We start from the raw sequence: 18780 nt of genomic DNA, 5'->3' as shown, positions 1-18780 counted from the left end.
TTCCCTGAGAAGGCTTTCTTCCCTGAGCTGACTGCCCACCTACTTAGGCCTCCATATTTTAAATTTGAGGTCATGAGGCGTGAAGAGGAGATTCTGCCCCAAGGTGAGAAGAAAAGAAGATAATTTGGAAGAAGATATGGATAGAAATGTCTTGACATTTAAATTTCAAGTGTGTTAGTATAGGTGGTCTTCCCAAGATCAAGGAGTACGGAATTCAGGAGTATGGTAGCCTGATATGTCAATTATATGAAAATAAATATCCTGCAAAGACTTTTCAAAACTATGTCATGAAATTTTCAGTGCCGTTAGTTCACAAGTCTTTGTCATCATAACCTTCTCTTTCACAAATGGCAGACTTATAATCCCAATGGTTTAATAATACTGTTACAATCATAGTGACATTAACCAGCCTGAAGTCCTAACTCAAAGTCTGCAATGTTCAATGCATAAGTCATAGGAGTTTCTAATAGGCAACAACCCTAATCGAGTATAGCAAAAAAGAGAAGTCAGAAGATTTGGATTCTCTTGCTGGTCCCATCAGTTATGAGACGTGATCTTCAACAAGTCTCTCAAACTTTCCTTTCTTACACTTTAAAATGTGCATAACAATATTTCATAAATGTCTATCCACATCTCCATTACCCCCTCCAGTTTTCATGTTACACTGGATAAATCTCCCTAAAATATTGTTTTTATTATGGTACTCCCTCCAGTGAAGAAAAGCAACCATGGAGGATCCACCTGCTCCCCTCCCAAGGGGCCTGTGCTCCCACTAAGCACCACGTTTCACCGACTCCTCTTGCAGCTAAACCACTGCATGAGAACTGCATTTCCCCAGGTATATGAAACATGAAAGTGAAGTGTGGATGACTCTCTCTTTCTGTCTCTTTTGGCTATTTGGTTTAATTGCTGGCAAGTGGGGAGACAGAAACCACGATCTGATTGTTCTCTCCCAGTTCGGCTCTCATCATATACGCCTTCCTTTCCAGGTCCCAGCTTCGCTGCACCACCTAGAGTTCCCCTGAAAGTGCAGTGCTCTCACTTGACTCCAGCCCATTTCATCCTACACCCCAGCTACACACAACTGATCATAGCTCCTCGAAGGTACAATGTTCTCTGTTGGCTCCCAGCTTTGTACATTGTGTTCTCTTTCTGGAATATTCTCCCTGTTCTTCATTCAAATGATTCCTACTCATCCATCATCTCTCACCTTAGATGTCACTTCCTCCAGGGAAACCTCACCTGACCTTCTAAGACCAGATTAAGTGCTGCTTCTCTATACCATATAAGTACCCGGTATTAACCAATATCGTAGAACTTAACAAACTGCACTGGTTTTACTTGTTCATCTCCACCAGAGTGGAAGACCTTTGAGGACAGGGATTGTGCCTTTTTTACCAGTAATTCCGAGAGTTTGACGTAGTTCCTAGTTTAATGTTTGCACTCACAAATATTTACTACATGAGTGAATATATATATTCATATATATGTGTGTGTATATATATATATTTTTCCCCCCCAAAAAAATCTGTAAGTCAAAAACTCATTACAGACAGGACCCTTGTTATACTTGCAGGCAGCATTCAGAGTACCTAACATATACTGTGTCCACAGCAGAAACTCAACAAATGCTTATTGAAATCAATTTTTTAATTTATGAAATTTGAATCAAGGGTAATTAAACCTTCTAAATAAAAATTAGGTATTACAGACTTGGTTCTGAAACATATTCATGGTAATATAATTGCCATTTCAAGGGCAATTTTTGTCTACAGAATACTTATACTAAATTTTTAGAAAACCCAAGTGTCCCTTCCTGGAAAGGAATTTATGAACATTACCAAATTCTAAGGTTCTATTAAAGTCTAAAGTTCTATTAAAATATAAGTGTAAAATCTTCTCTTGACCTTTTTGAATTAGCCATCACTACAAAATGGAAAATTCCAAGAGTGTGGGGTCCAGTATCCCAGTTCTTCAAAAGGGATGAAACATCAGGCCTATATATAATGATACAGCATGGCTTTGACCTTTGGAAAACTTAATGATGTTTTGTTTTTTAATATGAGGGGCCTGGCTTAAATATCTTAATTTCATTATCTATTCATGAGACAGCTTGGTCCCAGACAGTTATAATTCGACTTTTTTTTTTCTTGCAACTAAAGATTCTTTTATAATTCGACTTTTATAGTACTGTTCTGTTGATCTGCCCACATCTTAGGAAGAGGGGCAGTCTTAGGGTTATTCAGGTTTTAGAGACATAAGAACTCCCGTTTATTTAAGCTAATAATTAGTTCCAGAATTGTAATCTTAATTGCTAAACCCTAGTTCACATTTTAGAATTCAGCACATTTTCATTTTGATTGCAAACTCTAGGGAAAGTGGTCACTAGATAACTAGAAAGTTAGAATTAATGGACCAATGCATGCAAAAATGCTTAGCAGAGCAATGCTGACTTGTGCCCTCCCAATGGATGTTAGCTAGTATTTATTTTTAAGTTCCAGGGTTCAAATGAAGTGAAATAATAGTCTAGTTCAGGAAACGCTATGGTGTTCCTGTTTGGTTCCACAGTTTTATTAAATAAATGTAGTTGCTTCATATTACAATAAATAAATGGGAGTGCTTTCAAACTTAATTACCTATCAGTAGAAAATGACAGGTGGTTCAAGGTACAGTCACTTAGTGTGGTTTATTCTGGTTTAGGGGACATAGTTCAGTGTGTTTCGAATATCTGTTTTGGATGTCTATTATATCTTGGCTACTACTGAATGCAAATGTTAATTTGTGTGGCCATTTTTTATTTACAGATCTCCCAACTGAACATTCCTGAATTCTCCTACAATGGCGGATTGACCACCCAAAGGTCAAGTCTGTTCAATGCAGGTGAGTTTTGGCCAGATCTGAAGATCCAGGGGTCAAATTCAAATTTAATTAGTCTTGTGGTATCTGCATGATGGAATTTATTTTCCAGAACAGCTGTTAACTCATTTCTTTGCTTACTTCCCTCCCAAGTTTTTCATATTTCTTGCCAGTTTCCCTCCCAAGATTTCTTTCTCTTAGTAATCTCTTGCCAAGTTCCCTCCCAATGTTTTTTTCTTCTAGTGACTAAATGTGAAAACTGTCTAGTGGAATAGAAAACACAAACAGATTTTACTTCTTCAACTTACACAGTAAATATTTTTATTACAATGTGTATGTAATGAATGGCCATGACAAATATTTACCTAATGACGACCATTTTGTGGTTACAGAAGGACTGCAACAGCTCTGTGGATACCAGTAACATATCCTAAACCTCGGACCTCTTCTCACATCCCCCACCCCACCTCCCACCATGCACTGTTACAAAAGCCAATTACGGCTCCAAACCAGGTCCTCTTACAAGAGAGTGAGTCACTGAAGAAAGACAGTCCAATTACTTGGTACCCAAACACTAGCCTGCCTAGGATCTGTTGCTGTCAGTTGTGAGACAGTGTCATAGGATAAGATATTGGAGAATGGCAAAGGAGCGGTATTCTGGAAAGTTTTAAAAGGCAAGAGGACAGTGAAACCTGTCACTCTTTCAATGACAAAATATGATTATAATCTCCTTACGGGATAAGTAAATTAACGGGGGCCCAATTATATTAATTCCTCTTTTTGAGCTAGTAAAATCTTCAGTGCTGGTTACAAAAGTCACAAATATTTAGGAGGATTCTAAGGGTAGTTTGGGAACGTGGAAAGAAAAAATTGGAGGAGAAGTTAATGGGCACAAGGATACAAAATGGTATTTTTAAGAATTAACTATTAATTTGTCTAGAAATCCATTCTACTATAATCTAGATCCAAAGTAGGACATATAAGCAAGACATGGAAAAGTTCCTGAAAGAGGAGACCTAAAGGTGAAGAGTCAACAGGACTTGCTTACTCGTGTCTGCTTGTTACAATTTATTCTATCAGCATAGCACTGTCTCCATGCTCTTCCCTGTGATAAAGTCTTCACTCAATCCCACTGGCTGAATAGTTTTCAACCACAGACTGAAATCAGAAAACTATGTGAACTATGTTGTGCATGCTTTTCCCTATCGAAGCAAATTTGCACCTACCTGCCTACTCCTATGACACCAGGCATCATTACACACTCAAGTGCTTTGTAGATATCAAAGTTGAATAAAAACACAAAAATGAGGAAGAAAATATTCCGCCTCATCTACAGCCCCAAGTCTAGATGTAGTACATTAAGAAACAGATCAGCTTTGGCAGTCAAAATGAAAACCTACTGAATCATGAATGTTTGTATTTGGTGATAGGGGCCACAGAGAGAACACGCTGAGGGAGTGTTGGGCTGACACCAGCTGTTAACCCTCAAGGATTCTGTAGGTATTTTCTGTTCCTGTGCTCAAAACTCCTCCACCAAATGCTTAAAAAAATAAAACCTTCATCTTGGAAGGTTCTCACTGGCCTCTTTCAAAGGCGGGAACAGTTGTTTAACAACAACAAAAATCGGTAACTCTAAAGTCACTGAAAATAGGGGAAACTTGATTTTGACTGTCAGGATAGTCTAGCACTTTTAATTATTTTTATTTGTCACTCCCAGCAAAAACTTGTTGTTGTATAATTGTCTCCTCAAACTCTGAGACTGTGAGGCTCAGAAAAGAACATTTTCTGAGCAAAATTCTTGCAACTGACATGCCTACTTCAAAATATTTCTGAAACAGTCATCCAACAAGAATTTATCCTTCTCCCTATCAATGTGCTTGGTGGAGTATCCCAAAATAAAATTTTTAGAATCACTATTCTCAAGGAATTTACCATGTAGTTGGATAGATAACAGCATACAGGACACATTCAGTAAAGAGAAGAGAAAATCATATACTAATGTACTCATTGTACTTACTACATTTGCCACTTCAAAGTACAGGAATTTAGGAGAGACTGGATGTTTTTGCCTATCATAAGATGACTAGGAAGACCTAAGTCAGTTGCAAAAGTCAGCAGGACAGAAAGGAGCAGGGACTCAGGGACTATTAAAAATAAAAAACTAAGTGTTTTATTTGCTATTTTAAGGCAAAGAGGATGAAGAGTGAATTGTACAGTAAAAAAACAAAGAACATCATCATTATTAAAACCCATCTAGTGGTGTCCTCCACTGGTACTTTGTTAGCAATACCTGTGATCCCTCTGCTTGATCAGACATCTTAGTCATCATAAGATCAGACATCTTAACTGACCTCCACATCCTTCTTTTCTAAACCCATAGCATCTCTACCTGTACCTCTTTCCAGTTCCTGTTATGTAAGGAATCCTTAATCCTAAACCAATTTCTCTTCTAATTTCTTGAGGAAAAAAATATTCACTTTTTCCCAAAGGCTCATTTTTCCTGATGCCCTTTCCTAAGGATGCAAATATTGAATAGTACACAAATAAGGGATTCCTTATCTTCTCATAATTACTCTGATACTTTAGTCTCTTCTTGTCCATCATTGACATTATCTGGATTACTGAAATAGCTTCCTATTAGTCTTCCTCCTTCTAATCAGAATAGCAAATAGTACTACTACTACTAATAATAATAATCACTGTTTTATTTATTAAGTACTTTCTATGTGCCAGAAGAATCCACAAAACCCTATAAAATAGGTAATATTATCCTTATATTGCAGAGGATAAAACTCAGTATACAGCAAGGTTAAGTAACTTTCTTCAGTAGCCCAGCTCTAACAGGTTTCAAAATCTCTGTTCTTTCTGCTAGTCCACAAAGGTTCGAATCACATCCACCTTAATTCTGCTTCTCATATCACAGCCAAAGAGATATACCTAAATTGCAAAGCTGATTACATCACTTCCCTGATTAAAGCTCTCCAAGACCAAATTCCTGAGACTGGTTTTCAAGGCTCCCAAGACATGGCCCTCCGGTTTCATTCCTCCCCACTCACTGTCCCCCAATAATACTCTCGTTCTATCAAGATGCTTGTGGTTCCCTGCGCAAACCAAGTGGTTTCATGTCTGGTTTTTCTGCTCATGCAGTTTCCTCTGTCCAGAATATATTTTCCATTTTTACTTATCCTTCAAGGTGTCTGTTTTTAGAGAAAGCCTCCCTGAGAAGCTCCATCAACTGGACTTCTGTAGTGCCTGAGAGTACTTCTACCTCAACGCTTGCTATATTGTATTGAAATGGTCTCTTTGCATATGTTTTCTTTGAGTAAAGGGATAATAAAGTTTTCATTTTGTACCCACCTTGCCTCCACCACAGTGAACGGTGTCTGGTAATCACAAAAGTCATGTTGTGGTGTCTGAAAGGGAGAGAGAAACTAGAAGCACCTCCCAACCCTGTGGCCATTTCTGGAGCATGGAACCAATATGCCTACACGCCAGACCTTCAGGATCGTATGCCAACTGTTTTCTCCCACAGAACACTCCAACTTTTGTTGATTGGGTCATGTAGACCAGCTATAGATGACCACTTTTATAATTTTCTCTTAAAACTGCTTTTGTCAGCATCAAAATTGATATTGATGATTTTTCATGGTTCTCTTCAATTACGCCAAACCCCACCTTGTTTCCCCAGTACTCACTAATAAGAACAGGCTCTCAGACACATTTATCTTACATCATGCTCTCTAGCAGTATTCTCCACCTCCAAAGGAAATAGAAATAAGCTACTGTTTACTGAATGGCTAATTTGTACCAGATGTTGTGTTAGGCACCTTCTATTTATCTCATTTAATTTTCTCAACAATCCAGGGAACATCACTCATCAATCTTCACTTCTTCATATCAACCTAATCTTCTCTATTCCTATTGGCAGCTCTAATGTTCTTAATCAAAAAAAATTCCTCCAATGCCGTAAGTTTCACTCTTGTCACCATTAGAATTCCACAGGGAATCATTCCATCAGAGGACATTAGCCTTGTGCCTCCTCTGGAGATTACTCCTTACATTAGCAGACTCAGCTTCATCCTTTTACTCCTATAGAAATGTCTCTTTTGTTCCTATTAGAGCAAGCATTACATTCTTTATTGATTTTTTTTCCCTACTGGCCCATGAACTTCCACAGTATATAGATCTTGCTCTATTCATATTTTCATAAAAGACAGCAAGTTTCAATAAATGTTTTCAAAATTAAGACTCCCTATTTTCTTATAGTTTAAAAGTTCATTTAGGCACAGAAAACCATATATTGTATGATTCTAATTATGTGAAATATCTAGAATAGGAATATTTTAAAGACAAAAGTTTGCTTAGGGCTGGGTGGACGAGTTAGGTGTGAGAGAATGTAAATTGATTGCTAACCGGGATTTCTTTTAGAGTAGTTCAAAATGTGGTGATGGTTGTACTACCTTGAGAATATACTAAAAAAAAAAAAAGAAAAAGTATTATACATTTGAAAAATAATTTTAAGGCTGGCCATGGAATCAGAAAAAAAAAGGAATAATATGTTTTGATTCTTATCCTCTTTCCTTCATTATTTTAACAGTTTTATCAAGATATAATTCACATACCATACAACCATTCATTAAAATACAGGTCACTTTACTATGCACTCTTTAGAAAATAGACCACATCTTATTCAACTTGGTATTCTCAGGACCTAGCACACTATTCAGAAGATAGTAAATGCTCATTCTATGAATTAGGTACCTATACCTCTGAATTTACTACTACTAATATAGCTATGCCATATTTGGGTTAAATATACTTCCATAGGTTTACTTGGGGGAATCAAGACACTATTTATAAAACCATTTCTATGGGAAAAGATATATTCAAAGCAAAAAATAAAACCTACCAGAAACCTGCCAACACCTTGCCACTAATAAACAAATAGAGCCCATGATTTATCTTGCAGGGCACTCACTAACAGTCCTACATCCTAGCCCCCTCCTAGACAAATACCTGTATTCTCTAGAAACATGCAGATTCTTTATAACAAATTTAATGAGTGTTCCAACCTCTAGGTTGTAAACACTATCCCTGGAAGAAGAGCTTTTGAGGAATGAAGAATATTTTCTTCAAGGTAAATCCAGTATTTTTCAGGATAGTTTTCATTTTTATTATGCTTTCAGAGTGTATGAAAAATAAGAGAATGGAGCTTTTAAAAACTACTGTTGAATGAGTCAGTATATACATAAAAAGCCATTTGTTCAAGGATGTAGCCCTCTTTTGTAAGGACTGCAGTTTCTATCTAATCCACAATTAGCCTTTTTTCTATTTTTCTTGCACTGCATTTTAAGCTTCATTTTATTCCACTGCAATTTTTTTCATAAAAGTTGATTTAAAGGAATCTACTAATGTCAAATGCCATTTACCAAGGATAGTGCTTTTGAATCAAGATCACTATTCAGGCAATACTACTGATAAACCTCATAATGTGGTATTTTCCCTGCTGATAAACCTCATAATGATATATTCCCTACCATTAACATCGATAATTATTGAACCCTTTATTATGCAATTTATGTATTGAATAGTACAAGATCCATGTACTGACTTCACTTGGAATGCTTTCTGTATTTCCAGATGATTAGCTCATTCCTCGATATTGTCACGAAGTGATTCATGGTAATTTTGCCTCTGTTTCAGAGAATTAGTCACTAAAAGTTGTATGGTTACACGTTCAAGGCCAAAGGATGAGATATAATCACAATTTAATCGCTGATTCCCTACTGGTGGTCAATGTTTGTTTCATTAGGCTGTGGTGTTATTAAAATAATTAAAATCCTCTTATGTAATTTTGAAGTACCTTTTAAAAAATATATGCTATATAAATGTCCATGGAGGACATCTGTCTCACTAATAAGTGTACAAAATTCTTACCATTCATAGAGTTTTTATTGTAACCAAACCAGACCACCATTTAAAAAATAAATTGTAATTTCTTTATGTTTCTGCAAGCTTCATACAGCAGGAGTCATATATTTTATTAATTAATTTACTCACAGTTTACCCCTTGTGGAAATGTGATTAATATATACAGATTGATTAAGCAAAAAGTTAAATATCTAGTTTGAAGGTTTCATATGCATAATCAGATATTTTTCACATAATTACTTACCTCTTCTAGTTGGCATGCTTTGATGACACTCCTGTATCTATACTCATCATAGGAAACACCAAAGATGATGTTATCTTTAATGGTGCCAGGCATGATCCAGGAAAACTGAGAGCAGAATGAAATTCTTCCACTGTGCTTAATTTTACCCTCTGAAGGCTCCAGTTCTCCCATAATCATCATGAGAAGTGAAGTCTGGAAATAAACCCATTGTTATTACGTTAAATCACTTGATCAAATCACTCTCAGGATGCACGTGCCTCCAACTGTCATCCTAAGCAGAAGTAACTCTTCTAATTTTTAAAGATTCTATATTAATTTATTCAATTCAAAAAAGTTTAAGCACTTCCTGTTCTAGGTATACTGCTATGCACAAAAGATACGAACAGGAATAAAACAAAGGGGAATAAAAGAGACAATTACAATGGAGTGTGATAAATGCTACAATAGAGGCTCACAGAGATGGGGCACCTAATTCAGATTGTTGGGATGGGTTTGGAAGAGGTCAGGGAAAGATTAGTAACAGCTGACATTTATTGACGGCTCACTCATTTTCTCATATGCCTTGTTCAATCTATCTAATGCCATTGTACCTTTCTTGGAAACATGTTCAGAATCTGGGGGCTTCTTCCACTACTACCTGGATTAAGCTAATACCATCTCTTGCCAGAATAAATACAATAGCCTTCTAACTTACCTCTTTGCTCTGCCCTTGTCTTCCTATAATCTATTCTCAAAGTGGCCCTGTCAAAATGTAAGTCTGATCATGTTACTTTTCTACTGAAAACCCTCCAAAGGTTTCTAATGTCTTCAGAACAAAAGCCTAACTCCTCACAAGGCCCTTTGTAAGTCCCTCAGAGCCTTTTTACAAGGTCCCAAGTAATGGTGTGGCTCCCATTACTTCTCTGACAGCTCTACTCTCCATGGCTCACTGTGCCAACCCCACTGACCTCCTTGCTGTTGTGTGAACTAAACAGACACAGTCCCATTTCACAGGTTTGCTCCACCCCTTACCTGGAAGACTTCCCCAGAGAGCCACATGACCTAATCTCTCACCTCCTTCAATTTTTTGCTCAAATGTTACCTTTCAATGAGGCCTTCTCTATCTCCACTGCTTAAAATCACACCGCTATCACCAATCTTCCTTTCTGTTTTATCTTCATAGCATTTACTATCATATCACACACACACACACACACACACACACACACACACACATATGTATATCTCCCACTAGAATGTGTGCCTCTTGGGTTGAGGAAGAGGGTATGTTGTGGGTTTTGTTCACTACTATATCCTCAGGGCCTAGAATGGTACCTGGCACAAAGTACCTACTCAATATAATTGCTAAATGATATTGTATTTTACTCAATAATTTAATGATATGATACATTATATTAAATTAGAAGGGCTCAATAACTTTAAACAGTGAATTACTGGTACATAAATATAGAAACCAATGGAAGTGAATTAAAACTACACAAACAAATCCAAATGCATAAAAGAACTAGTGTTTGATAAAGATGTCATCTAAAATCAGTGGAGAAAAATAGACTATTCAGTATATGGTGCTGAACAACTGAACAGCCAACTGGAGGTCAAACAAAAGAACTGTAGCCATATATCACACCATATGCATGATGCACTCCAAACAGGCCAAAGAATAAGTATAAAAATAAGACCATAAAATACTTGAAGAAAACATTGAAGGATGCCTAAATTTTAAAAAAACAGAAAGAAAAATGGAGTAAGAAAGCCTTTCTATGACTCAAAATCCAGAATCTATAAAAGATAAATTAAATCACGTTAAAAAAATCTTGTGCACAGAAAATGAAAGGAAAGAATGTCAAACTGAAGTAAATATTTGCAAGTTATATCACTCAAAGGAATAATTTCCCTCTTAAGTGATCTTAAAATCAAAAGGAAAAACACTAACATCTCATTAGAAAATTGTGCAAAGTATACAAACAGATATTTTACCAAAAATTAAAATAGAAGTGGCCTTTAAACATATGACAAGATACTGTACTTTATTCATAGTAAGTGCAAATTGAAAAAAACACTGACATATGACTTCACCCAATGAGACTGGAAATAATTAAAAAATTAGATGCTGTCTGCTGGGGATGCTGTGGGGTAATAAATCTGCAATCTTATATGGACTGTATGGCACGTGAATAAATCGATGCAACCTTCAGGAAGTTTGACAGATATACAAATGCTTTACCATTTCTAGGAAGCTACCTTGCAGAAATACTTGTAGGCATGCTAAATGGCATATATGCAAGATTAGTCATAGCGTCATTCTTTGTGTTAGTTAAGCACTGGAAATAACCCAAATGTCAATCGATAGGTGACTCATTACATTACAGACCTCTAACCAAACAATAAAATACTATACAGCGATATATATAATATATATACATTCAAAAAATTAACAAGAGTAGCTGCCTGGGTTGGGAGAAATGGTGGAAAGTGGAAAATAAGCAGAGGAGAAACAGAAGTGAGAGGGAAATTTTTCAACTTTTTATACATTTTAATTTTCCGGAATTTTTAATTTTAATAAATAATAATATCACCTAAAATATATTAGGAAGAAAGGAGGGACAAGAGACAGACATTTTTGTGATATCTAGTTCAGTAAATTTTAAAATTCTTATTGTATAGGGAAAAAAATTCCAAAATTCCTTATTTCTACATAAAATTCTTCTATATAAAAATTAAAACTAGAAGTGTTATTTTCATATGGAACAGCTTTATAAATCCCAACAATAGAATGGATCTGATTATATATGGATTACATATCTATATATATAATATATAAATATATATATGTGTAGGCATATATTATATGTGTATATATACATATATATGTATACATATATATACACACAATATACAGGTTAAATATAGGTTTGTATATATTAAATACAAAGGTTAAATATATATTTAACAATATTTATCTATATAAACTTATATAGATAAATATATAATATTTATCAATATAAACATTTATCAATATTTTGGTATTTTGAGAGATGTGAAGTTAAATGTAAACATCATTGAATATAATACATATATAAAATACCAAATATTGATAAAACTTGGCAGACTTTGTATTTTATTTAAAAAGTAAGCAAAAACAGAAGCCAACAGCCATTCCACACATCTGATGCTCAGTTATTAGCAGAGCAAGCTAAGAGTTCCAGAGCAAGGCCAGCCAGGGCAGAAGACAGAGACTATGTGCTGTCAGGGGTTGTCAGCAAGGCCACAGACCTGCTTCAGTTGTGTAGACAACAGAAGAACTAAAAATCCCCACACCCTGGGGGCGATACCATAAGCCAGCCTTTAGTTGGGGATACCCAGGAGTGTAGACTCTTACACCAGTACTGCTTAATTAAAATAATTCAAGGAAGTTTCATAAATGAAAGATATTGAATGTAGATTAGAACCCCCCCAAAATTCATTTTCCCAAAGACATTCAATTAAATAAATTTATATCAAGCACCTATTACATGCTAGGTACTATGATAGTCCTTGGAATATAAAAACAAAGAAGACATGGTTCCCCTACAGTCCCCTAGACATTAATAACAAGGGAGAGTGATAAAATTAAACCTGACCTTACTGGATTTTTTTAAGAGACTAGGACGTGTGTTTTATTCAAAAATTAAACAGTCCAATAAAAATTAGGTTTTAAAATCTGTAAACTCTTTGACTCTGCAATCCTAGTCTTAGAAACTGATCATTAGAAAATTATGAAATGCACAAAGATACAGATCAATCGATTTACAAATAATAGAGAATGCCATCACAACATCATTTATACAAAAATAACTTGGCAATAATCTGAATATTCAACAAAAACATGTAATGCTATGCAGCCATTGCGAATGACTGTGTTCTGCAGATAAAGCTTTGTGATGTGTTTGATTTCTAGCTGAGTGAAATTGGTTACAATATAGTATTAGAGAATAATCCTATTTTGGTTTTTATAAACACATATATATAGGAAAATGTCTAGAAGAAAAATATTTCAAAATATTTACCTGATTATCCCTAACAGGTGAAATTAGGAATAATGTGCATTTTTCCCTGATATTTTTTGTTCTATCTGCATTTTCTTGCTTTTCTACAAAGTTTTAACAACAGTATAAACAACTACCATTTATTAAGCATGTATTTTGTTCCAAGTACTGCATCAAGGGCTTTCTATACATTTCCTTATCTAATCCTTATACCTGACCTTATTGTATTTTATATCTCCGGATTTCCAGAGATATAAAGTACAACCAAAATCTCAGAGATAGCTACTTGATCCATAATGTCCTTCTGGACACAAGTATACACATATATGTGCTTTTATAAAATGCAGATCATAATGTACATATTATTTTATAACCTGTTGTCTTTCTTCACTTAAGAGTATCTTCAGAGTCATTTTTTAACATCCCTTAGCCTGACTGAATAACACGCCATTATATAACTACACCAAAATTTATCTAATCAATCCCCTATTGTTAGATATTTAGGGCTTCCCCCAATTTTGGGCTACTGAAACTATGTTGTGATGAATATATAAAATCTCTGCAAACATACTAGGATAAGTCATACAAATCGACAAGTTATTTGGTTATTTTTAAGGCTTTGGATATACAAATTACCAAATTGAGTGGTGCAGGAATTATCTTGAAATGTGAATATTTTCATATTCTATCTTATATTTTAGTTAGACCTTTTATCTAATAAGATTATAAAATGCTCCATTCCTATACTATGAAAGGACATCCTCCTAGACTGAGTTGCCAAGTTGTTTCTCAGAGGGGTTTAATTATTCCTAAGGGGTCACTGCCTCCATCTGACTCCATCTTCATGTCTACTTCCCAGAAGATGCAACTGTAACTCCAGCCAGCAATTATCTGCTCATCAGTTCTTAATAGAGTTGCCTGAAATTTAATTGCTGGTTAAGTCTTGTGATCTGTAATCCCAAAGCTATTTGTTTACACCTTTAAAGAAGTAATTTTAAACACCTAAACAAAATTAATTAAAAAAATTCTGTGAAATACTATTACTGTGTGCTCACAAGCAATCATTCTTGTTTAGATCATCTGTGACTTGCTTATTAGCAACTCCTCCTATGGTATCATTTTCTTTTAATAGTGATAATTGCTAGTAATATTATACAAGAAATAGAAGAAAAAAGTAGCACTTGAAGAAGAAACACATTTTTCTAAGAAGATAATGCACAACTACAGCTACTTTATTGAAAGGCCTGTTTCTCATGTGGGAGAACGTACCTGGAGAGAGAAATAAGCAAACTGTATATCACTAGCACTATGAACACCAAATTCAATGATTAGAAATTTTCTATGGCATTTTGTTTCCCACGTCTCAGACTAAATTCTAAAATATGGTTCTTCCTAAATTAGACATTAATAAATAACTGTCTTTCAGGAGTATTTCTATTTTTATTTACATTTTTATCTTATAGCAGCACTGCTCCGTCCTTCCTCTCTCCCTTCCTCCCTCCCTTCTTCCCTCCCTCCCTTTCTTCCTTCCTTCCTTTTCTTTCATCAAAGCTAAAATTATAATCAAATGGGATGAAGAACCTATTTTTAATAGACTTTCAAAGCAAATACCTATTATCCTTAGTCGCCCATTCCAAAGCCAGGAGGCCCTTTCTTATCCCTGATTTTATTCCTTCATGCCCTTTAAATTTATTTCCTAGATAAAGACAACAAGTGTTTATAATTATCTGAACAACAACTCAGGTCTTTGAAGATCACTATAAAGTCTTCTTCTGACAATAAACTTTGACCCTTTAGCTTTCTAACCTATTAATTTTTGTCAGATATATCTCCAAATATCCATGGTTTATAATTAGTTGGGGTGGGGGCAGGTGTTGAGGCTGACCAGCACTGAATAAATTAACATTCCTATGTATTGCCTTCAAAAAACTGTCCCAACTCAATAATTTTTCCTCATAATAAATCATAAGCAAGTCTGAGTCCATTCTCCAAAATTCTAATGTCAACAAAATGGGACCTTTTACATGCAGTTACTGAAGTAAAATCTAAGCCATGATTTTCCTGGACCAGCTCTGAGAAAATGTCTGTGCCACAGACTGGTAAAAATGGATGCTTTATTTGTTCAATAAAGTTATTGAATGCTCATCCTGTATGTGCATGACGCTGTGCTGAGCAGTGTCCAAAATATAAAGATATAAAAGAAAAAGTCACTGAAAATAATAGGAAGAAATAAAAGGCTAGAGGATGCTATCAGTGGAATAATTTATATTATAAGGAACTCTATATCCAAGTATTCTCCTAATACCAACGTAAGAATTTCTCCAAAACACCTTATTACATTACAGACAAACTAGAAAAAGAAAGGAGAAAATCATGTCAAGTTAAGATCTTCATAATGAGGTATAAATGAGACTACCTTGCCTGCTCCAGTAGATCCAGCAACGGCCAACAACTGTCCTCTTTCTATATTGAAACTGATATCTTTCAGGACAGGAGCACCGAGAAGTGAGAAGTTACTGAAGAAGAGGCTGTTATCACCATTGGAAATTTTTCTATTGTTATTATTTTGTTTTGCTTTCTCAAATAATTTCCCAAATCCCTGTAAAAAAACAAACAAACATGTTTTTCAGATATTTTCAATAGCTATTTGCATTATGTATGATTAGTTTGAAAAGCACATGGCACATGACCCATACTTTACAGCACACAATTGATAGCACATGATTTCTAGAGCACATAATCCAAAACATCTGAAAATTATAATAATAATTTCAATTTCTCAGATTCTTGCTCACCGCCAAATTTAATTAAAGATATCTATCTACATATATAAAGGTATCTATCTATATATATGTGTGCGTGTGATGTAAATATATACACACACATAAATATATATCCTCTCCTATAGGCTGGGTACATAAACATAATTATTTAATCTTCAGTAGAATAACAATATATGAGGTAGATTTTATAATCCTCTTTCAAAGCTGTAGACTGTGACTCAAAGAAGTTAAGCAACTAAAGTCATGTAAGTAGTAGGCCTGAGTAGAATTACAACCCAGATCTTCTGCTCTATCATGCTGGTAGTACCTTCCTCTGAGAAGCTCAAAGCATTTCTTTAATTAGCTATTATTAAGTGTAAATATGATGATACTGCCATATGATTTGAATGAATTCCATTTTTGTAAGAGTAGCTGGGAGAAAGAATTCTCTTTTGAAAGTGCCCTGCTTCTATACTGCCCCATGGAAAGCTTTAGGGTAGTGGTCTTCAAACCAAAGTAAACAGCACTACAGAGTATCAGGAGGAAGGTAGTGCACACAGTTTTAACGGAATGTATTCCCACATCCTCAACATGCAAAAGTACTCCTTCCTAAAGTTAGTCTGCCTGAGAATTTGCCTGCTGTTTGTCATTTCTCTTTCCCACTTCCTGCTCACAATTGTCCTTCCCTCACTTTACACAGAAGAGGCAGCCTTCTCACTAGCTCTAAGTTTAGTTACATTGCATTTTCTGGAGTGTAAAAAGCTCAATAATACAAACAAGGGGACCGTAAGAGAATGATTTTCTCCTGAAAGGTGATCCCATAAAAGCAAAGCCAGAAATACTGAAGGAGGTAACATCTTATTTCACCCAAGTTTCAAACTGATGGCGATCTATGTGTCTTATCATCTCAGAATCAGATTTCAGAAATGAATTGAGAAATAAGATATTTTAATTAACTTATTATTTATTTAATTTTAATGAGTTAATAATTTAATACAAATTATTATCTGTATTTTAAAGTCAAGTCACACTTTCCTGACATAAAGCAAGTCACATTTAGCTGATTGGCTTGACAATGAGACCTGACTTCATAAATTCATTTATTTCCCATGAAATTGCACTGAAACTGCAGCTCCCAAGTTTTGAAAAAAATTATTTAACATATGAAAACAATATACAATAGACAAGAATTACATTCTTTGCCACCACTTAAACCTATGTTGAAAAATTAGTTTTTAAGTTGAAAAGTCAACTTAAAATGTATCAGATATACATAGTTTTTCAGAACTATTTTAGGGCATACATAAGCAATTAAGCTTAAAGACCACTGCTTGAATTCTTATGATATGGATGGCTAACATCCCTTTCAGTTAACAGATAACTAAAAGCAAAGCTTTTAAGAAGTAGGCAATGAAAAGTCTTTAAATGAAACAAAGGCATCTGTTATTCCTTTATTCATTTATTTAACTAATAGACATTTCTTGAGCATCACCTCTGTATTAAAGACCACTCAGGGACTTCCCTGGTGGTCCAGCAGTTAACACTCCATGGTCCCAATGCAGGGGGCCTGGGTTCGATCCCTGGTCAGGGAATTAGATCCCGCTTGCGGCAACTAAGAGTCCGCATGCTGCAACTAAAAATCCCCGAAGATCCCACGTGCCGCAACTAAGACCCAGCACAACCAAATAAACAAATAAATATTTTTTAAAAAGACCACTTCAAAAATCCCACATAGGAGAATAACATATGGATAGATATTAATACTGCAATGTGTTTAGTGCTACAACTGAAAATTCACACCAAGTCCTATAGGAGTGCATTAGAGAAAGCAACTGACTCAGTCTGGAATTTGACCAAGTAAATGACACAGTACTAGGCTATGAAGGATGTAAGTGGTTATTTCACAAGAGCAAGAAATAGTCTAGGTGTTCCAGGAAGAAGGATCTGCATGCACATTTTAGGCTTAAAAGAACAAAATACATCTCAGGAATGGTGAGTGGCTAGGTGAGATGTATATGGTAAGATGACAAAGGGTATCCTTGGTAAGGTGGGCAGTGCAGGCTATTAAGGGGCTCATGTGCCATGCTTAGAAATAGGACTTTTATCCAATAAACCCTTGGACCAATGGAAGGTTGTTTTTACTAATAACTTTAATTTCTGAGTACAGAAGTAAAACACTTATTTCAGGAAATTTGGTAAACAGAGGAAAGCAGCAAGAAGAAAAAGATAATCACCTGTAATCCTACCACTGAAAAGAAACCATGTTTAACATTTTAATGATACCCCTCCACTCCTTCACATATATATATATATATAAAATCATATATATGATATTTTACAACATTAAGGAAAAATTATACATAAGGTTTGTGACCTGCTTTTTCTGACTTACAATAAATCATAAATATTTTCACATACCATTAAACATTCTTTTAAATATAATTTTAAGTTGCAGGATAGTATCCAAGAGCATGGATAAAGTATAAATAGTTCTCTATTTTTGACATTATATGGTTTTCTTTTTAACTTAATAATTCTGTGATGCATGGACTTTGCTATAAATCTTGGAGCAAATCTTTTTTTATATCTAAGTATAAATTCCCAAACGTGGGATTTCCAGGGCAAAAGGTATAGCAAAAATTCTAAGTCTTTTGAAAAGTAGTTCCAAATTTTCCTCCATTAAGGTATGAGAGTGCTAGATTTGAGGAACCATTATCAACACTGTTGCTTTCTGGTTTGGGATTTATTTTGTTTTGTTTTGTTCTGTTTTTTCTGTTTTATAGGTGAAAATGGAATCTCACTATTGATCTTATTTTTATTTGATACCTAGTAAAGTTGAACATGTTCCATGTTTACAAGTCCCCTGTGGTTGTCAGAGGAAGGATTATGATATCCTTTGTCTTTACTTCAGTCTCTGTCTCATCTTCTCAACTAGCTGGGTAATAAATCATGACATTCTGAA

General features: G+C 35.0%; 1 protein-coding gene across 1 annotated transcript in view; it reads right to left on the bottom strand.

Annotated features, from left to right (window-relative positions):
- Positions 1-18780, bottom strand: part of CFTR (CF transmembrane conductance regulator) — a gene marked incomplete at its 5' end in the record, with an annotated part of 203826 nt that overhangs the window by 107221 nt on the left and 77825 nt on the right. Inside the window, 2 exons of the mRNA XM_082846837.1 lie at positions 9032-9223; positions 15473-15655. Coding sequence (XP_082702963.1) covers positions 9032-9223; positions 15473-15655 — 375 coding nt within the window. The remainder of the gene's footprint in view (positions 1-9031; positions 9224-15472; positions 15656-18780) is intronic.

Source organism: Leucopleurus acutus (genome assembly GCF_964270905.1).
Source record: "Leucopleurus acutus genome assembly, chromosome: 9".
In the NCBI taxonomy this organism is placed as follows: Eukaryota; Metazoa; Chordata; class Mammalia; order Artiodactyla; family Delphinidae; genus Leucopleurus; species Leucopleurus acutus.
This window is presented reverse-complemented; position numbering and strand designations above follow the sequence as displayed.